This window comes from Helianthus annuus, chromosome 6, assembly GCF_002127325.2.
Source record: "Helianthus annuus cultivar XRQ/B chromosome 6, HanXRQr2.0-SUNRISE, whole genome shotgun sequence".
Taxonomy (NCBI): Eukaryota; Viridiplantae; Streptophyta; class Magnoliopsida; order Asterales; family Asteraceae; genus Helianthus; species Helianthus annuus.
In genome coordinates this window covers 19274493-19296954 of record NC_035438.2, presented here as the reverse complement: position 1 = coordinate 19296954, position 22462 = coordinate 19274493, and the positions used below count along the sequence as shown (strand labels likewise).

The 22462-nt window shown below is 36.7% G+C and overlaps 4 protein-coding genes and 1 non-coding gene across 5 annotated transcripts; 2 read left to right on the top strand and 3 right to left on the bottom strand.

Moving 5' to 3' along the window:
- The first annotated feature begins 5067 nt into the window (after nt 1-5067).
- Nucleotides 5068-7763, top strand: LOC110864895 (reticulon-like protein B8). Its single transcript, XM_022114054.2, has 6 exons — nt 5068-5245; nt 6288-6473; nt 6787-6958; nt 7059-7191; nt 7273-7342; nt 7451-7763. The coding sequence occupies exons 2-6, from the start codon at nt 6293-6295 to the stop codon at nt 7612-7614; spliced, it is 720 nt and encodes a 239-aa protein (XP_021969746.1). The 5' UTR covers nt 5068-5245; nt 6288-6292; the 3' UTR covers nt 7615-7763.
- On the bottom strand, nt 7714-10807 carry LOC110864894 (endoglucanase 5). Its single transcript, XM_022114052.2, has 8 exons — nt 10580-10807; nt 10289-10501; nt 10009-10209; nt 9828-9914; nt 8951-9239; nt 8717-8880; nt 8265-8637; nt 7714-8142 (listed from the first exon to the last, which is right to left on the bottom strand). The coding sequence occupies exons 1-8, from the start codon at nt 10775-10777 to the stop codon at nt 7850-7852; spliced, it is 1818 nt and encodes a 605-aa protein (XP_021969744.1). The 5' UTR covers nt 10778-10807; the 3' UTR covers nt 7714-7849.
- Nucleotides 10808-14871: 4064 nt separating this feature from the next.
- On the bottom strand, nt 14872-18383 carry LOC110864896 (photosystem II stability/assembly factor HCF136, chloroplastic). The gene is made up of 9 exons (XM_022114055.2): nt 17878-18383; nt 16876-17111; nt 16660-16790; nt 16408-16540; nt 16177-16299; nt 16027-16101; nt 15822-15937; nt 15607-15680; nt 14872-15116 (listed from the first exon to the last, which is right to left on the bottom strand). Exons 1-8 carry the CDS (start codon nt 18218-18220, stop codon nt 15614-15616), a joined length of 1224 nt encoding a protein of 407 aa, XP_021969747.1. The 5' UTR covers nt 18221-18383; the 3' UTR covers nt 14872-15116; nt 15607-15613.
- Nucleotides 18351-18423, top strand: TRNAA-AGC. The gene has a single exon. It is a non-coding gene; the product is annotated as a tRNA-Ala (tRNA).
- A 618-nt stretch (nt 18424-19041) lies between these two features.
- Nucleotides 19042-21907, bottom strand: LOC110864897. The gene is made up of 3 exons (XM_022114056.2): nt 21307-21907; nt 20906-21036; nt 19042-19946 (listed from the first exon to the last, which is right to left on the bottom strand). The coding sequence occupies exons 1-3, from the start codon at nt 21472-21474 to the stop codon at nt 19262-19264; spliced, it is 984 nt and encodes a 327-aa protein (XP_021969748.1). The 5' UTR covers nt 21475-21907; the 3' UTR covers nt 19042-19261.
- Nucleotides 21908-22462: the final 555 nt, after the last annotated feature.

Sequence of the window (22462 nt, the reverse complement as noted above, 5' to 3'; positions counted from 1 at the left end):
ATTGACTTCACGGATCAAATTAAGGCCTATTAAATAAAACGGGTAAACTACATGTTTTGTCCTTTATATTTGTCTCAAATTTCAGGCGCTGTCCTTTACCTTTAAAATTGATGAGTTTTGTACTTAATGTTTCAAAATTCTGCACGTTATGTCCTTTAGGCCAAATACAGTTAATTTTTTTTTTGTTAAAACTTATCATCTAAGGGTATTTTTGTCTTTTTATCTATATATTTAATATTAATATTAAAAAATACTATTATTATTACTATTATATATATCTATAGTATATAATAAAAGAAACCAACTTTGGACACTTGTCATTCATTGGAGCCATCTATTTTTTAGTTTTCTCATCTTTATCTCCTACTTAATTATAGATTATTAATATTAATTAAAAGATAATTATAAAATTAAATTTAAACAATTCAGATAGGAGATAATATAATCTTTTGAAATATTTATTAGATTTCAAAATTATTTATCTTGACATTAACAAAATACGTACACTAAATATGAATTAATATAATGTAAAGAGTTAAATGTCATTTTAGTCCCTGTGGTTTGGGCCATTTTGTCAATTTAGTCCAAAAGTTTTATAATACACAGGATTTATAAAGATATAATAAGATATAACTTTTTATTTATTGGTATATAAAATTACATGTGCTCAACCCATACAATACATGAGCTTCTTAAAAATGTAACTTTTTTCATTATTAATATATAAAATAAAATTTACTTAACCCGTACAATACACAGAGTTCTTAAAGATATAACTTTTTAGTATTTAATATATAAAATTACATTTATTCAACCCATGTAATAAATGAGATTTTTAAAAATATATTTTTTATTATTTGGTATGTAAAATTACATTTATTCAACCTGTGTAATAAACGAGGTTTCAAAAATATATTTTTCTATTATTTGATATATAAAACTACATTTATTCAACCCGTGTATTACACGGGGTTCTAACCTAGTATATATATATAGGGTAGGGTTCATGAGTGAACAATGATTTATTTGTGAACAAAATGAACTTATCCTGACCATTGATTTTGTAGATCTAGATTTTTTCTTTAGTGGCAAGATTGTAATTATCTTTTGTAACTTACATGTATTTTAATAGACACAAGGGTATAATTGTATATTTCTATCTTCATTTAATTAATTAATTTTTTCTCTCTCTTAATTTCTCTTTCCAATTAAAAGAATATTTAATTACATTTTTTATATTTTTTTCTCACATATTACCTAACTTAATATTACATAATTTAAAAAAAACAAACATTATCAAATATTGTTCCATCTATAACACAATTAACAATATTTAATTACATTCTCTATACATATATGTATTAGATCAATGTTTGATGAAAAGATGTATAGTGGAAACAATACATAGTAATACACAAGTGTATAAGTCTGGTATATTTCGACATGTATACACTATGTACTTGTATAATACACAGGTGTATACGTCTGGTATATACCGACCCGTATACACATATGTACTTGAATAATACACAAGTGTATAAATCTGGTTTATAGCGACCCGTGGAAACAAGATGTAATAATACACAAGTGTATAAGTCTTGTATATACTGACCTGTATACACATATTTAATTTTAAAAGGAACATAACAATTTATATAAAAAAATTAGCCATTCAATCTCTTATAATTAATAATTAAAATAATAGAAAAATAATTTAAAATGAGAGAGAGAGAGTTAAGAGAGGAGAAAATTAAGGGATTCTAATTAAAAGTACTTGATTAATGTCAATCTTACCCTTTTAATCTAAAAAATGATCAAGGGTCAAGATTAGTTCACTTAGTTCATTCTCAAAAAGTTGTTCACTCATGATCCTAATCCTATATATATATATATATATATATATATATATATATATATATATGACATCATTAATCATAATCTTCCCCAACTCTCTCTCTGCAATTCATCTCTCTCTCTCTCTCTAAACTCAATACGCCATCACCCACCAGAACTGAATCAAACACCCACCACCACCACAATTATCGTCACCAAAGGGTTTCGATTCCACCACTGGCCACCACCTAATGAACCTGAAACTTTCCACCGTCACACGTCATCGCCACCGGAACTACTGTGCTCAACCATCACCACCATCATCATCGAGTCCTCCCCAAAAACCCTAGTGCCGCCGTGAAACGCCTACCGTTATCTCGGAAACCACCATCATCAACGGAATTAAGCATCGTCGTCATCGTTCTTCACCATTGGTTCCTTTATCATCGAAACCATCATCATCAATCACCACTGCCCCACCTGCGATGATCCATCATCACCGTTTACATCTTCAAAAGATAGGGTTTTTGGGGATTTTGGGGGTTTTTGATTTTATGAGTTTTAAGGTTTTTGATTTTGTGGATTTTGGGTTTTTTTTTTTATTTTGTGGGTTTCAAGGGTTGTGGTGGTGTCGACGGTTGTTCTTTATTTGGTAGTGGAGGTGGAGGGTGGTGGTGAAGACCGGTGCAGGGGAGGCAGTGGGTGATGGTAATGGTGGTTATGGTGGTGGTGGGAGGTGGCGGCAGGTGAGAGAGAGGGAGAGAAGAGAGAGAGTGGGAATTTAGAGACAGAGAGAATGCAGTGGCGGTGTGTGTGGTGACGGTGTGCTCTTCCGTCAATCGGAGACCTTACCACAGTCGATCGACTATCATAATGGTGGTTTGCAGGTTCTTGGGGTTAGGGTTCCAGTGGGGGTGGTGGGTTTAATGGTTTTGGTTGCTAATTTGGATTGTTGCAGGTTGAGGTTGGGGTTGGGGTTAGGGTTGGGGTGGGGGTGGGGGTGGGGATGGTGGAGACAGTGGTGGTGGTAGTCTGGTAATCGATGGTGGTGGTGGGTTAATCGATGGTGGTGGTGGGTCTGCAGAAGATAGTGGGTATTTATTTTAAGTTAATTACATAAATTTCCCTAAAAATGAAATTACAAAAATGCCCTCATGTGCCTTGCACATGATCAGTTTTAACAAAAAAATTAACTGGGTTTGGCCTAAAGGACATAACGTGCAGGATTTTGAAACATTAAGTACAAAAATCATCAATTTTAAAGGTAAATGACAACGTCTAAAATTTGGGACAAACATAAAGGACAAAACTTGTAATTTACTCAAATAAAATAAAAGATAGCATGCAAGATAAGAATGTGTGCATAGAGCTTATAATTGTTGCTTTAACACACTTTTGGCTTCCTGACATACATAATACAGTTCACATAGCAATATATGGGGTATTGGTATCTCTTGATGTAATAACTTTCAATTAACAAACCATCTTGACTAAGGAAAAGAGGATCATTAGCATGCCCAAATAATTTACTTCTCACAAAACACAATAAAAAGAGAATCATTAGCGTTTCTTTATGCTCTAGGCGGATTTTGCATTTATTGTGTTTTTTCATATATGTTACCTATCCACCACTTCTTTTGTTATTTAGCATCGCTCTTTTTAAAGATATGTTTAGTTTCTTGCTTATATACTATATGTCTTTGGTGTCGAGGGTTTCTCTGGAAGCAATCTCTCTATCCCTAGGGATAGAGGTAAGGTGTGCCTACATTTCACCCTCCCCAAACCCTACAAATAGCTTTGCTATTTGTGGGATTTACTGGGTACGATTGGTTGATTGATACAAATACAAAGAAGACAATCAATTTAAGATATTTCAGCAATGTATTATTTTTTTGAAGAAATACGAGTCTGATCCGCAGAGGACAGACCAAGAAGTGTCTCGACTAGGGGTTATCTCTTCTATGATCTATGTGAGGAATAATGGATTTTAATAATCCAAACTATTGCCCGTTGGCCGGCAACGATCCTAACTTCAAAAATTCCCACTGGCGGTCCCATCTTTTCACATGTTGGCCTTCAATGGACCCTGACTAACAGAACCCTAACGCTGTTAGTCTCTGGTCACCGGAAAAACGTTTTTGGTCGGATAAAGGTTCCAAAAAGTCCGATCTATGGTTACAAACAGGTTTGGAACGAAAACTTTGAGTTTTTTCGGCGACCTTAATAATTGAGACTTTTTACTAGAAAAGGTTCCTAAAGGTGCGTAATAAGTTTACAAAGAGGTTTCAGGCAAAAAGGTTGAGTTTTCTGGCTAAAAAGGAGTTTTCCGGCCAAAAACGTTTTTCTGGCGACCGGAGACTAACGACATTAGGGTTCTGTTAGTTATGGTTCATTGAAGGTCAATATGTGAAAAAAATGGGACTGCCAGTGGGAATTTTTGAAGTTGGAACCGTTGCCGGCCAACAAGCAACAGTTGAGATTATTAAAATCCATTATTCCATCTACGTGAGCCGTGATCTACTGGAATCGATCTGCAAACTAAACAACACTGTGAGCTCATTACGAGAAGAAGACGTGGGGTTTCTTCTCGTAACCACCTTCCGGGGTGAGAATAAGTATATGTTTTTTCTATAGAGAAGGAGAACAAGTGTGTGTTAAGAGTGGGAGTGCAAAGATCGGAATCCTCAAACCTTTGGTAGAGGTTGGTATTTATAGTCGAAGGGTTGTAGCCAATTAGACGAGACGTCACTTTTGGTCCCCTCTGTCGTGGCAGTTAGTGCCCACAGAGGTGGGAGTATAATTACGCGTTGCTAATTGGCTACACGTTGCTTTCAGGAAGTACTTCTTGTCTTGTCTATCGTTAACCGTTAGTGGAAGTTAAGGAAAGGTGAAATAGTGATTGGCCACACATCGCTGTCGGCTGTATCGTTTGTCTTTTGCACAAGCGCACTTGTGAGGATCGTCTGGGGCAGAGCCTGTTAAGTGTTGATTGGCTATACTTTTATTTTACCTTGTACTGTCTATACCTTCGTGCTGGCGTGGTTGGAGTAGCCTGTGGTGGAACGTACGTTTGAACCGGCTGAATGTTTTTTTTATAAGCTAAAAAAAACTCACACGTGAATAGCATAAACACAATTCATTTCTAAATAATATAACCAACGATAGATAATCATAATATACTTTCCAATATCGAATATTAAAAACGTTTAATGGGACAATGAATGCGATTGGTGTAAGATGCGCGCACGAATCAATTATTATATTCACAAAACGCCGTCGTTTTAACACGTATGCTCCAGCCACCCCCGGGTCCCGGCCCACAATCCATCATTCAAATCCTCTTCTTCTTTATCTCTCTCACAACTTTCTTAATTTTGAACTCTCTCTCTCATCGACGATTAACCAGAATCTGGTATCTCTCTCTCTCTCTGTATATATATAATATATATATAAGTTCAAATCAGTGAATAGTTGTTTTAATTAAATTTTAGCAGAATTGCCATTAAATTAGGGTTTTGAAAACTGTAGTCGAATTGACTGTTACTATTTATTTTATATTCCTGAAAGATTAAGTTGAATTAGATCATTTTGCCCAATTTTTTATGGATGTTTGTTAGTTTCTTCAGTAATAAAATATTAGACCTTATGTTGAATTTAGTTTGACTAGTAATTTGTTTAATCTTAGTGTTTAATCTGGTTTTGCTACTACTTTAATAATGATTGTTTTTTTTATTCCTTGGGGAATGAGGTTTTTTTAACCTAATTTTGACTAAAAAGTCAACTTTTAAAAATCCTAAAAGTAGCTGTCTCCTTTTCTTATCTTATACAGTGTTAGTAAAAATCGGGATTAATCGCATCTACGAATAATCGGTTATCGGTAGTTTACTGATTAAATATCACTAGTAGGTACTAAAATCAGTCAAATTTGGTCAAAGTCGTTGAAGTATTTGAAAAATTCTACTTATTTGAATTTTGAAAATTCCGTGTGTGTGTGTGTATAAATTTGAAAAATTACCTATAAAATTCAGATGTGATTAATCCCGATTAATCAATCACTGGTCGGTACCCCACTGCCCAACTAGCGCCTAGCGATTTATACAACCATGACCTTAGCGTGCCTTAAACCGCCTCAGAACTATAACGTGAGAGGTAATATAAAGTCACTGAGTAGCCCGCTCAGATTGTGGTCCAACCAAACTAATCCCGCAGCCCGCAAAGAAAGTTCGCGTAAATCAGGACCCTCCTTGGCAGGCAGTGCCTCGGATAGTCTGCTAAAACCTGGGTCAACCGTCAATGTAGAGAAACACTAGCGTATTGTTATTTAACAACTTGTAAGATATAGTTATAGTTGTAGCAACAATCTGATTACAGTTAAGTATGTTGACAAGGATTTTCTTTTATTTAATCCCTACACACACGCATGCATATGTCATTTTTTATCTTCCCTACCACAGGAGCCATGCCTGAGGGTATAACACCTGAAGATCTTCTCCACAACATCATGGATTCGCTTTCTGATAAGAAGCAAAGTTCTGGTTCATTCTTCGCAGAGGAGGAGAAACCACACTCTGTCAGAACCGAATTTAACAAGCTCTTTGGGAGACAGAAGCCCATTCATCGTATTTTAGGGGGCGGAAAATGTAATGTTCATCTCATCTTTTATAATAGAGTAAATTACAAAAATCGTTCTTTATGTATGTCACTTATTGTAAACTGTGTCCTTTGTCTTCAATAATTACAGAAAACGTACACGATGTTTGCAAACTCTTGCAAGTTATGTCCTTTAGCCATAACTCAGTTAATTTTTGCGGTTAAATCTGACCAAAAGGACACAGTTTGCAATAAGTGACATACATAAAGGACGATTTTTGTAATTTACTCTTTATAATATCTGTTTTTACAATGAATCTAATAGGTTTGTTTCTAAATTGATTTTTTTTGGTCGTTTTCAAGCTGCTGATGTGCTCTTGTGGAGGAACAAAAAGATATCAGCAAGTGTCTTATTTGGTGCTACTGCAGTTTGGGTGCTTTTTGAATGGCTTGACTACAATTTTATTCCTTTGGTATGCTTCGGTCTTGTTATATGTATCATTGGCCAGTTTATTATGTCACGCCTTTTGAACAGGTACTCTTTTATGTAGTTTCTGTATTAAGTAGAAATCATTTGTACTAAAAATTTGAATATTTAAAGACTAATTTCACTTGTGATCGTTATTCGTTAACAGGCCCCCACAAAGTCTTCGTCTGTCAGATGAACTATTCGTGAACATTGGTACCGCAGTAGGTGCTGAGGTTAACCGCACTTTAGCTTTCCTTCAACACGTTGGTTCTAGAGGAGATATTAAGCAACTTGTAATTGTATGTAACATTCTAATCTGGATTTAGTATATAAATGCAATTGTATCACGACCTTCGAATTTCCTTTTGATTTTTTATCAGGTTATTGGGAGTTTGCTAACTGCTGCAATAATTGGAACCTGGTGTAACTTTTTTACCGTGATTTACATGGGTAATATTTTGTATATTGCATCTTTTTCAGCTTAAACTACACCATATCTTTGGGCTTCTTCAATGTGAAATATGACATGATTTTATTTATTTATTTATTTTTGATAAGGTTTTGTGGCCGCCCACACATTGCCTGTTGTGTACGAGAAGTATGATGATCAAATTGATAACGCCGTATACAACGTTTTGGGAAAGCTTCAGAACAACTATAGTAAGCTGGATGCTAGTGTGCTAAGCAGAATTCCGAAAGCAACCAGGAAGAAGTTTGAATAGGTTTATCTAAACTTGTCGCAAAAATGTTATGTGTGTTTTTAACTTTTGTCATTTTAGACTGCGTATGGTGTATTTATCAGTAGCTTTTTAATGAAAAAGTGTTACTGGATATGTATTAACTGGTATATGAACCATTTAGATTTCTCAAATTGGATACATTTTTTCAAACTAAATCTAAAAAAGAAAGAAGTAAAGCAGGATTGACCGCAGATTTGACCCTGGAATGATCATATGATTAGTGATAGGATTGAACCGAGACCTTAGCTTGTGGGCCGCCTTGAACGTAGACAAAACTGCACTCGGAACCAGGTTTGATCATCTTAATCCATTTTGGAAGCTCATATATGTTCTTATTTCGAGTTGGAGATAATCCCCATAGTGCCCCTGATAAGTTTTCAATTTCTAACTTCAAATCTGTGATTGGTTTTCTCGACTGGTTCTTGATCGTCACCTTGTGCCTATAGTATGCGATTCTCCCAACTGTCCACGAATCTGTTATCGTGTGATAGAATTCCACCGGCACTCCTACTAAAAAAACACAACCACTTAAGTTAGTTCTCATTCAATTATACAGTTAAATCGGTTTTCTAACGCAACCTTTAATTTTCTTAGTAGAAATACAATAGTTTAGTTTGGTGTGCGTTAATCACCTGATTTCGGTTGGTTCTTGGTTGGGTTCGGTCTTGCTTCATAGTTTGAATTCATGCTATGTAACTTGGTAAAGAGCCCTACGAGAGGGGCGGTCCCAGACATTGTAGGTTCCGTTTGTTCGTAATTGGATCGATCATCATCAAAATTGTCATTTCTGTCAGGCCCACCAACAAGGCCACCATGGAGAACGTTTGGGTTAGCCTGTGGGCGGCGGTACCATGTGTCAAACCCTTGAACACAACCCACTACTGAATGGAGTACAAATTTGGATGCAATGGACGCACCCCTGTGGTGCACATGAATCGGGTAGGTTTGACCGTACCCTACCATGTAACTCATCGACTTCGGGTTTTTTCCTAAGATGTAATCAGCCTGCATAACACCCGACACCCGTTTTGTTAACTACATGATTACAGTTTCTTAAAGTTTCACGTAACAAAGCGAGACATGCCTGTGATTTAGCGAACATAAGGAGTTCTCGAGGTTGAACATCAGCATCCGGGCATTTTAAGACTGATTTCGCCGCTGAGAGGTAGTCTGAGTAGACGGCAAGTAGGAATGCGGCCGAGGCTGCGTATTGCATGTTGTTCCACTCATGCAAGTAGAGTAAGCCACCTGTATAAAATTCAGTTAGTACAATTTTGACTTTTGAGGTCAAAGATAGACTTTTAGATAGTCAACAGACCAGGAGTCAAAGGTGCGTTGTAGCCGTCATTCTTTTGTTGGCAAGCACACGCGAAGTAATCGGCTTTCGCCTGATATTGTTTTAGTGTGCTGGTGTATGCACCACCGTCTCCATCCATCAACACCTTTGATAGAAGAATCTGGACGCCTGCGTATTTGTTATCCCAAGAGAATTCCTTCATCGCCCAACCGGTGCCACCCATGGAGACGGCGTTATCCACCACATATTTCAAGTATGATGCATCCTTGGTTGCTCGGTACAACCATGTAGCCGCCCACAACAGTTCATCCTTCAAACCCAAACAAACTCGTTAGTTAGAGGCTTAGAGCTGGGAGCATCTGGGCTCAAATTTATCATCACAACTTTATAAACCATTTTTATTAATATTAGGACACGTGTTTGTGGGTCAACCGGTCTAACTTAAGCCCGTTTTAATATGTACTAGCAGTGTTGTAAGAATCGGTAGGTGCTAGTCGGTCGGTGAGGTACTGACTAGTGATTTACCGGATTGGGATTTTTATATGTAATTTTTAGTTTTATATATACACGCACATTTTAATATGTAGACATGTTTTAACCCCTCGTTGACCCATTCTTTAAGTAATAGAAGGGAATTTATAAGGTTTGGTCGAAATTTGGCCGGAATTTGGCCAGAATTTAGCCGGAATATGACCACCATTGACCACCTAGTGATTTATCGGCCATTACTCGGTGAACCTCTGATCAGTGATCAATCAGTGACTAATCGGAGCCTAGGCGGGATTTTTACAACCATCCGTACTAGAAAAGTTCCATTTCAACCTTAACTTGTTTGACCCGTTACCCAATGCGTACATCTTGCGACCTCTAGTGCATCAAGACAAATATAATTACTTACCGAGTAACCCGATGATGTATAAAACTCTTTTGCAGACGGGATTGAGTCCGTGAACAGTCCTCTAAATCGATCAGCAAACCAAAAAAGCTGCATTTTGTTAAAACAAAACCAAACGTCACGTCAAAAAACACCCACAACGAAGTCATTAGGAACTAAGAAATAATAAGTATTTGTTCCTGACCTGTTTCGCATGAACTAATAACAAATCAGAGTAAGAAGAGTTATAAGGCCTAAAAGCAATAGCCGCTGCAGCCATAGCAGCAGCAGTTTCACCCGCAAGGTCTGAACCCGGGTGTTCAGTATCCACTTTATAAGCGGTTCGTGGTGTTGTCATGTCTTCTGCCCGCTCCCAACAGTAGTGGTCCGAGTCCCCATCACCTACCTGCATCACAATTTTATTAAACATTTAGGTAACCAACCATTAATACAATCACAAAGGTACTTAGTTTTATTATTTTCACCTGTCCCCAAAGAACATTGGGCTGTGAATGGGCTTTGATGAAGTAATCAGTACCCCATTTGATAGCATTCAAAACATGGCCCATTTGGTTAAGGTCCATCATGGTTCTGTCATACTCAATGGCTCCCCATGACAGCATTGTAACACTATAAGCCATTGGTAGTCCAAATTTCACATGGTCACCAGCATCATAGTACCCTCCAACCAAGTTCACCTACATTCCAACATCCACATTATTATTATTATTATTATACAACTCAAATAGCATAAAGCTTAACAAGATACTACTTACTCTTTGTTGGTAACCATCATAGAGTCCGGAATCGCCTCGCCATTTCACACGTTGGTTCCAAGGTAACTTACCTGACCTTTGTGCCTCGAAAAACAACAAGCTTTTGTCAAGGGCTTGCATATAGTCGAACCCTGATGATCCGTCGATGATGGTTAAAACTAAGACGAGTGTCGTCAAAATGTGTCTCGGGTTCGCCATTATTAATTAATGAGATGTTTGAGATGAATGAAGATGATGAAGAAATGATATGATAAAGACAACTTATATATACATATGTATGGGAGACAAAATGAAGTACAGAAGTGGTAGGGTTCACGTTGATGATACAGAATCCAATTTAAGGTTAGAGGTCCTCACGTTGTCATGTTTAGTACTTCATCCTTATGATTGCCAAGACAGAATCTAGGTTTGACTAAAATTTAAATATTGTTATATGTATTAGACTAAAAATAAACAAATATATAAATTGTATATTTTTGGTGAGATTTTGATTCGTTTAGTTTAACAAATAGTATTTATGTCCCATGCAAACTGCTGATGGTAGGTATGACTTCAAATATATTTTTTTGGGAAGTGATTATGATGTGCAAGAGGGAATGATTATTAAACATGAAAATCTAATCATTGTTGTAACAATTAAGAAACAGGATAATGTATTGACTTATCTAGAAATTAAAGGTACGTTTGGTGATGCTATTTAAAAAAAAGAGTTCGTGCATGAGAACATAATAAATATATTTTCCTTGGTTTTCTTATATATAGAGAACACCAAACAGGATAATGTATTGACTTTTAATCTTTTATGGTCTAGGTTGTTAAAAATAACCTTTTTTTTTTCTGGTCATCTGGTAATTCATAAACTCTATCAACATGTTAAAGGATGAGTTGATATGTTATTAACCATTACTTAATTACTTTTCCTAAAACCATAGAGAAAGGTTAACATACTTCACGGCTTATCATACTTCACGTAGGAGACAATGGTAACCGTTGGATCAGGGGTATAATCACGCATGGAACATATAATCACGCATGGGACCACATAATCACGCATGGGATCCAAAATCACGCACGTTATTTTGGTCAGAAAAATAATTACGCATGTTATATATTTCGTGAAGTACGTTAATGTACGTTAAGGCGTGAAGTACGTTATACTTTCTCAACCATCATAATCTATTTTCTAAACATTTTAGGGTTTTTATTGTTTTCATATTAACGTTTAATGTTCATTTAGAATGTGTCGTTATATTTATTTTTATGTTAATATGAAAATTGACTTTCTTTGTAAACAACTTTATGAAAAACTCAATCCTTGTAATTGCAATAACGCTTTTACAAGGATTGAGTTGTTCATAAAGTTGTAGACGTTGCATATACATGTGTTGTCATCCAACTGCAGATGGGGCTCTGTGACGAATCCAATACGCCGAATAGTAACAAAAATTGACTTTCTTTATTATTTCATGGGTTGCACGTTGAATAAAGCTTTGACTTTTTTTTTTTTTATAACAAGAGTAAATTGCCATTTTAGTCTCTGAGTTTTTTCCAAATTTACCATTTTAGTCCAAATAGTTTTTTTTTTGCCTCTGGGTCCCTGACTTTTACATTTAGTTGCCATTTTGATCATTTTGTCTAACTCCATCCAAAAACCCAGTTTGTAACAGGGGTATTTTGGGGATTTCCTTAAAAAATGTTTTCAGTTGCCATTTTGATCCAATTCCAAAAAACCAAAAAAATTCCAGAAAATCAAAAAAATTCAAAAAAATCTAAAAAATCATAAAAATTCTAAAAAATTCAAAAAAAATTCAAAAAATCTAAAAATAAAAAAATTCTAAAAAATCATAAAAATTCCAAAAAATCATAAAAATTCCAAAAAATCATAAAAATTCCAAAAAATCAAAAAAATTCTAAAAAATCCAAAAATCATTAAATGTTTCGGCACGAACCGTTACGACCCGTACTGTTTCGAACCGAACCGTTTCGACCCGTACCGTATCGAACCAAACCGTTTCGAACCCGTACCGTTTCGAACCGAACCGTTTCGACCCGAACCGTATCGAACCGAACCGTTTCGACGCGAACCGTTTCGAACCCGTACCGTATCGAACCGTACCGTTTCGACGCGAACCGTTTCGAACCGTACCGTTTCGACCCGTACCGTATCGAACCGAACCGTTTCGAGCTCGACTGTTTCGACACGAACCGTTTCGACCCGTACCGTTTCGAACCCGAACCGTTTCGATGCGAAGCGTTTCGACCCGTACCGTATCGAACCGAACTGTTTCGACGCGAACCGTTTCGACACGAACCGTTTCGACACGAACCGTTTCGACCCATACCGTTTCGAACCCGAACCGTTTCGACGCGAAGCGTTTTGAACCGTACCATTTCGAACCGTCCCGTTTCAACCCGTACCATTTTGACCCGTAGCGTTTCGAACCGTACCGTTTCGACCCGTACCGTTTCAACCCGTACCGTTTCGACGCGAACCGTTTCGAACCGAACCGTTTCGACGCGAACCGTTTCGAACCGAACCGTTTCGACCCGTACCGTATCGAACCGAACCGTTTCGAAGCGAACCGTTTCGATACGGTACGGGCTCGAAATGGTTCGCGTTGAAACGGTTCTATTCGATACGGTACGGGTCAAAACGGTTCGGTTCGAAACGGTTCGCGTCGAAACGGTACGGGTCGAAACGCTTGGCGTCGAAACGCTTCGGCTCGAAACGGTTCGAGTTCGAAACGGTACGGGTCGAAACGGTTCGTGCCGAAACATTTAATGATTTTTGGATTTTTTAGAATTTTTATGATTTTTAGAATTTTTTTGATTTTTTTGAATTTTTTAGAATTTTTATGATTTTTTAGAATTTTTTTGATTTTTAGAATTTTTTGGAATTTTTTTGATTTTTTGGAATTGGATCAAAATGGCAACTGAAAACATTTTTTAAGGAAATCCCCAAAATACCCCTGTTACAAACTTGGTTTTTGGATGGAGTTAAACAAAATGATCAAAATGGCAATAAAATGTAAAAGTCAGGGACCCAGAGGCAAAAAAAACTATTTGGACTAAAATGGCAAATTTGAACAAAACTCAAGGACTAAAATGGCAATTTACTCCTAATTTAAGGTACAAGAAGAGATAGACTAAATATTATTGGTCGTTTACTAGATAGGGTGTGAAAGACCGAAAGAAATTAGATCAGGGTGTGTGAGAAAAAACATTCTTTTTTCCCGGTGTCATTATAGCTCATGTTTTAGATGTTTAATATTTTTGTTTTTGGATCGGGTCACCAAAATCTCAGTAACGTAAACCTTATGATCAAGAAATACATAGGATGTGTCTTGTTCAATTTATACATATAAAGCATGTCTCGATTCAATTTATACTGATGTATATAACAATTTCAAAATCCTACAGACGATATGCTTTTTTTTTATTTGATTTAACAATATTGTTTTTAAATTAGATTTCTCAAAGTTGGGCTAAATTATGGGTGCAGCTTAAGTAGGGCGGGAGGGGCGGTCAACCCTCCGAACTTTTCGCTCAGTAGTGGAGACTGTAGTTTTCGTATATAAATTTTTGGGTATATACATTTTCGAATCTGCGATTTTATAGAAATTTTTAGGTCCGATGACTTCTGCCCCCTCAGTCGGAAATCACAAGCTTCGTCACTGGGCTAAATAATTTTTATTTGTTGTTTAACTAATTTTATATTTTATTATAAACCTTATTGGCTTATATTACATTTTAGAAATAACAAAACATCTACATTTACATTTACATTTTAGAAATGACAAAACATCTACATAACATTTATAGTTTTCAATATTTTTATGGAACTTTTGATTTAGTTTACCAAAAGACGTGTTTACAAAGTTTTATAAAAATATATTTATATCTAAAAGATCATAACTTCAATCTATACAAACAACACTAACCCTTAACTATATGTCTTTAACATGATTTTGTATACTCAAGGATGTATGTTGAATCACAACAAAATTACAAACTGAACGAGATCCACTTAAGGATTACCAATTTTCACACAAATTCACTACTCGATCGATCATTAGATCAGATTATTTAAGTGATGCTGATATGTCGGAAAATGTTGTTAAGGGGCTTTAACCATTACACATGATTGAAGGGGCGTTAAGTGATGCTGATGTGGCGGAAAATGCCATTAAGGGGCTTTAACCATTATGCATGGTCTAAGTAGTCGATAATCAAACCATCTAACATGTAACTGTAAACTACCACATCGACATGTTAAAATTGTCTCAGACATATAGTTTAACAAAAACCAAAGTTTGGCCACTCAACAACACCGAAATAAGACTTGCATACAATAAAAGAAGAATTATTGTGTTGTGTCGTTCTTGAATTCATTTACAAGGGTTCACAAACAATCACAACGAGTCGGGTTGCTCAGTAAATACATCGTAAATTCAATATTAAGTGAACTTATTTTCTCTGTGGTACCTGTTATGTATGGTACTTTTTCGCGTTTACAAAATTACGAGTTTTGCAGAACCTGCATTAAGATTGAATAGTCAAGTTCTCTATTAACATGTTGGCCCATTCCCACCATCATCTCTAGAAGAGACAGTTTCAACCGTTTTATAGGTAAATGATCATATTTTATCTCAAGCAAGTCAAATGGGTAACTCTTAAAACATTCGATCGAATGGAAACAAATCGAATGGGTTGAAAATCACCCAACGTGCAAATATTGTTTTTGTAAGATTGTGAAAATATTGTTTAGTAATCATACCTAGCACGTTAACTGTTTATAGATTTTGAAAAAGAAGACAAATGTTGGAGGGTCAACCCGACCTGTTTGACCAGCATTAAAAAGTACACAGTTTGACCCACTACCCGGCCCGGCCAACCAACCAGTTTTGCCACATTTATTCATCTCCATAAGTCGAATGCTATATGTATTATGTGTAACTTCAAACACCCCTCCCCGAAAAAAAAAAAAAAAACAGACAAACAAACTTAAGCATCAATGGTTTGCATACCATGAAACTATCCAAGATACTTTAGCAAGACTCCATCATTTCCTAGCACGAATCCTTGTCTGTCGTTGATAAACCTGCAGAAAATAGGTAATATGAATCAGCATATATGATGTATATTATAACACATGATCAAGTTACAGAGAAATCATTAGATCTCCTTAAGTTAAAAAATCAAGAATCATCGTGTGCAAGTTAAAAAGGGCCTAAAAACTTACTTTACCGAGTAAAGATTGGCAGCAATATTATCAGCCGCTTTATCACGACTCCATGACTTTCCGCTGTTTGTAGTTTTCAGAAGGACCCCACTTCCTCCAGCTGCCCAAGCTTCTTCCTGTACAGTTTCAGAACATACGATTCACTCAAATTACATGTAAAAAGTCACGTGTGCAAACCAATAAAAAACTAACAAATGGATATTACCTTTGACCTGTAACCAACGTCAAGAATACCAAAACCACGACTCTGTACTGGAATTTCTTCGAACTCCTCAGTTATCTAGAGGATAAAAGCTCAAGTTGTTAAACAAAATGTCAATAAGAAGAACAAGGGCATTATTGAACTTTTACATACCCCTGTGCCTTTGCTGAGATAAAGACCACCACCACGCACAAGCAGCCAAAGTCCACCATCTGCTCTCCAACCCATGTTTTGGATTCTTCTTGCAACTGCCCTATTATGCGGTTGCCAGTACGGCTACAATCGTTTAAACTTAAAACCAGTGAGTGAGCAATCATACATATCCAAGATTACCCTACAAGGGTAAAATGGTCATTTTTAAGTAACATCAAGAAAGCGACTAACCTGCCCCGGTTCCCAAGTCAGGTAGAAGTTACCGCGACTCGAAACAGCAACGTAATTTCCTTCAGGTGACCGGTTCACAGTATTGAAGGTGCCTGTGTAGTAACTAGCACCACTAATACCACTAGAAACTGTTCTGCAAGCGAAATAGCGTTTGTAACTGTTAGTTTGACCAAAATCCAACTGTTGACTTCATTTGATGGTTGATAATGTAATATTCGTGTTAACCCAGCGTCCTTATGAATTATAGATCACCTATTTAGAGTAGCTGAAACGGTTTCTTGTACTGCCGCTTTCCAGTTGTAACCTCTGTTTGCTGTAACATATATAGCACCTTCGTCAGTTACCATCTCTGCACTATTTTCTCCCGTTGCCTTTATATACACCTGCAATACAAGCAACATAGATGGAATAGGTCAAATGGGTTAACCGGGTCAAAAGTCAACCAAAGTGGAACGATGAATGTATTACCATGTCTCCGGGGAGTTCAGCACTTAATGGTATACGTTCCCAACTGTCTCCAGAGTCTGCTGTATGTAACAGAATTGCTGGTTTTCCAACAATCCATCCTTCTTTTCCCTTGAAACTTATGGCATTAAACCTGTAGTTAAAATCTTCATCTTCAGCTGAAGATATTGAGCGGGAAACCCACGTGTTGCCCCCGTCTTTGGTCTCTAAAAGAGTTTGTCTTGTCCCCAACAGAAAACCTGCCACATACAAGCATCCAAATGTTCTTCAAAGTTGATCCAAATAACGAGTTTAATCATGTCATTAGAAAGTGTCAGCATTTTCTCTCTGACAAAGGGATCACATCATTTCATCTGATTGTAATTCGGATAACAGTTTTGACTGAAGAGAATGCTCAACATTAATTAATAGGGCTGTAAATGAACCGAACGTCCAGCAGGAAATTCGTTTAATAAATGAAGGTGAACATGAATAAAGGTCGAGTTCGTGAAGGTTCGGTAATATGTTCGTTCACGTCCGTTCATGGTCGATTGTTTTGTTTAGTTTACGTCCAGTCATTAGAAACTAAGATCTTTGAAAGCTTATTATATCTAACTTGTGCCTTCGTTTTGGCACAATTATGTTTATAATTATTATATCAAGTGCTTAACAAGATGATTATATCAATCTAACGTTTGGAATTAAGAATGTTGGTTTCCATTTCTAAAAATGGTATATGTTCGTTAGTGTTAACCGTTCGTGAGCAAGTTCAATTCCTTAATGAACAAACACGAACAATAATTTTCGTTCAATAGGTGTTCGTCAACCATTCATGAACAATTTCAACGAAAAACGAACGAATATGAGCAACGTTTCGGTTCGTTTACAGCCCTATTTATACATGTAGATATTTATTTACATAATCTACTACTCTTTACTATGACTTTAATACTTAATTACAATATATCTAACAAATAGTCATTGTTTAACTGAAGAGAATGTTATATTAAGTTAATAAATCCGAACCGTGAGAAGGATCATCGGGGACAAAAGCGATGTCAAGGAGTACGACACCGGGATCAATCGGAAGCAAAACTCTCTCCCATTCAGAAAGCACATCAGCTTTAGCAATAGAGGTTCCACTGTCCAATCCAGTAAGTGAAAGCGCGGCGGCGGCTGCGGCGGTGTCGGCAATGAAGTCCCGACGGTTGAGTGCAGAAGCTCTGATGGTGTTAAAGGTCCGGTGAGGCTGTTGGAAGCTTCGAGAATGTGAAAAAGTAGCAGGAGGATGAGGATGATGATTGAATAGAGAATTTAGGAGAGATGAAGGTGTAACGGAATCAGGTAAGAGCTTAGCAGCAGTCACCATTTTCGTTGTTCGAAGCTTTCACTCTCACGGTTTCTCCGTATTGTTCCACGTCTTCTTATCCATAACCAGGAAACGATCTTTGAAGATTTATGAAAGTTGAAATGCGTCTGTTTGATATAATGTAACAGAAGGGGATGTAGCTCAGATGGTAGAGCGCTCGCTTAGCATGCGAGAGGTACGGGGATCGATACCCCGCATCTCCATAAATGTTACTTTTTCCTCCATTTAAATTGAGTAGTCTATTTTTTATTATTTATTTTTTATCCACACACATTCAGATATGTGTCTTTTTGAATGGTGTTTATGTTTCATGTTATGATTGATGTGAATCTCATTACCTTTTGTTTTCTATCCAATTCAAGATTTGTCTAGGCTAATGATGCACCAGATTGTTGGTCATTAAGGAATGTAGTGTAGCAAGTACAGATTCAAATACGAGTCATCTTTCGAATAGTGCACAATGTATATCTCAATGCCTTTTGCTTTCTATCTAAATCAAGCTTTGTCCCTGGCCCAGATAGTAGAATAGTTACTGTTTGGACTTTCGACCATCATTGGTCCGGCCAATGGAGTATGTTTTCTCCGGGCCAGTGTTGGTCTTACTAGTGGACAAGGTATCATTTTGGCCAACATTGGTTTGAATGATAATTGGGTAGCTTAATTCTTTTGACCTTTGCCATTGGGATTCATGGTTAGCAAGCATTTGGTCAGGTGTAGGGCTGGACTGACAGTGAAAGCTTTGTAATGTTTCTCCTGGAAAGGTTCCAGACACAACCACAGGTTCAAAAGACTCGACTTTAGTGCCAAAAGAATACAACATATGTTCAATGAAGCCATAAATATTAAAACCTCAACTACTGCTACTATTAAGTGTGTATGTGTATCCCTGCCCAAAAAAATACAATGACGCGACAACTAATTCTTTATTTCCTATTCTAGTTTCTCGAAATGACACCAATTCAATAGCGAGGAGAACATATAGCATCATAATTCATTTAAATTTAAATAGAGACACAAAAAAATAATAATCAAGAGAATTTACTAATCACGAGCCGCCTTGTTCTTCCGCCCGCTCGTTGGCTTTGGCAACCCATCAAAGAGCGGACTTGCTATGGCTGCTATGGACATAGCTTGAAGATCGGCCGTAAAATTCAACAAAGAAATTGGCCAAATTGATGATGGAGTCGGGCTGGTATTACTAGTGTTGTTAGTCTCCGACGGTAGAAAAGTTGGTGCACTTGAAGACTTCCTCACTCCACTTATAGCCGGAGCCACTGATGAATCTTTGGAACCTAATGGAACCATGTTGGGTGCACCTGGTTCGGGTTCAGCGATTGTATGGTTAGCTGTCAGGTCTTCTGGCGTGCGGTTGTTAAGGTCCACCTCTGATTTACGCCTTCTTACCAGCTTTTCAATGCTTTTATCAGAACCAGGAGCTCCCTTGTTGTTTGGAACAGGAACGCTTCCCGTTTTGTAAATTTTGGAAAGCCCGTTTGCTTCACTTTTTGACTTCCGGTGAAGACCAAGGGGCGTGTTAGTTTGGGTCATTTCGAAACCTTCACGGGCGCCTTTACGATCACTCAATGGAAGACCATAATACTCCCGTAAAGAACTGACGGAAGATGAAATGTTCCTTTGGGGTGAAGATGATAATTTCAGTGGTCCGATTGGACTAAATGAATCGGAATATTTATGGCCGGGTGGCGTCATCTGGGAGCTTGGTTGTCTGCAAACATATATAACTAATATAAGAGCATGACACATTTATGGCATACTATAAAGCAAAAAATAACCAAAAAATAATTTATGGACATTCTATAACATAACTTATATACACATTCAACAAGCAACATTTTATACAAATAACTAACGGACAAAGGCCGTCCACAGGCCAAGGCTAAGTTTAGACTGCTAACGCCTTAATGGGAGTCAAACATGAGACTTGATGCTTCATCAGGTACTAATATACATAAATTTGGAGACTGCTGATTTGGCAAGATTGTTACTTCCATAAAAAGTGAATAAGTTTGGTAACTATATAATAATTTTAACAGCGTTACGAGTGATATTAATATCATGAATATATTTTGGGCACTGCTGTTACATCATTGCTTCCTATTGTTTACCGTTTATCTCCCTAAAACAAATGTAAAAAAGAGGACATTATCTTTAGATAACCATTCTGCATCAAATAGCTAATAACATAGTCCAGAAAAAAAACAGCAACTACATCAAGTATGTCAATGTGTGTATAGATCTATGGATGTAGTACATTATATAAAAATAACTAATTGGCAAAGGGCCTCTCTTACATTTCCATTATTTACTCCCCCTTTTAAGAAAATGACACCATACCATGTTGTTTATTAAAAGTCTTTTTGAGTAAAAATCAGATACCTGAATATGCCTCATAAAAAGAGGAACTGAGAAAGCTTTTGAGTTGTTATCAAAGATCATATATTGGATCATAATCTTGCTAAAAAGGAAATGTCCACATTTTTTAGCAAGCCAAAACAGAAAGAGTTTCATTTTTTACAACAGAGAAACACACATTAACCAATTCAATCGAGTTCCAAAACGCGAAAGCTCACAAACCTCATAAGACTATGAGAAAAGCAAGTATGCATCAAACAATCAGCAAAGAGTTCTTCACAAACAGTAAACAAAGACAGAAAACATAAATACCCTTGAGTATGATATCCATTTGTCATTACAGGAGACGGTGGATGCCTCCCAGGTGATGGTATCTGAAGCGACTTACGCGCAAACATTTGTAGATCGGTCGTAAGACCATTCATCCGCTTGACATCAGCCACCTACAATACACAAAAACAATCAATAACCACAATCACAATCTACAAAAAACAATAACTGCAAATATAAATCTCTCCTAAATAACCATTAACACACTACTAATACATATCATAACCAAACCAACACCATAACACACACTTCTAAATCCACTAAAAATCTCTCCTACAAACAATTCCAACTGTAATATTAACAATAAATGTATCAAATGCTAATAAAATCATTAACCTATACATATTCAATAAAAAAGCTATCAAACATAAATAAGAAACAACCTCAACGCCATATTTGATAGCGACACCTGCAAGCGTATCAAACTTTGTGACAGTGTGTACAATACAACCGACACCACCATTACCGACACTTGAACAACCGTCACTAGATGAAGAATGCTGCATTAACCCTAACGGAGCTGAAACACTTGAATCTGAGGTTAATTCCATTAATACAAACTCCGATCTGCTAAAAAACCTTATCACAATACTCTAATAATCTCCGTTTTTCCGTCTTTTCATCCGTAAAACGTTTATTAAACCCTAAATCTGAGTTTTCGGCACATTAGGGCATCAATCTGGTGACAAAGAGTAAATTAACTGAAAACAAAATCAGAAACAACACAGAAATGAATCAATGATTGATGAACTGATCTATCTATAATAGTTTGAAGATCTGAATGGTGTGTTGATTGAAAATGTGAGGGATATTTTAGAAGAGTTGATGTTCCGGCATTGATGAAGAAAGTGAGATTGTATGGAGGTGGTCAAAGGGAGTTCTCCGTTTATACTGGTGAGAATGGTCAGCTGCGTAAGGTACTACTGATGAAGCGGAAAGTACAAGTGTTTTTAGTTAAACCTTTACCAGTTTCACCTGTGGGAGATCTGTTAAAAGAGATAAACCGTCAAAATCGTTCCGTGATTTGGGCGTATTTGCCTGTTTTATTTATTTAAAAACCTTTTTTTATTGGACCCTTGAGGTATGTCATTCTTGTCATTTCTATCAATCCTGTTTATTCATTTATGAAATTAATTACTTTCTGTTATATATTTTAGTGTAATCGTGATTTGGTGATCAAAGTGAATAATAATACACATCAGGCAAGTTAAGAGGTGTGAGAGTGCACGCTTTTTTGAGTTATTATAATTCGAAGTGTATGGGCGGAGCCCGTACTCTACGGGGTTCCAAGGGGCGGTAGCCCCTGCCGGGGTCTAAGGAGCAGAGTCCCTAGCCGGGGTCGAAAATTTTAATAAAACTGCATCAGAAAATTTATTTTCTAGAAATTGTCACGTTTTTGAAATGTTTAGCAGTTTTATTGGCAGTTTTGTCTGAAAAATAGAGATAACTGCCATTAGGCAGTTACATCCCAAAAAACCCAAAATTTGTAGACAAGTTTTGATTACTTTTTTCCTGGTTCAGAAAAAATTTCACAGACAG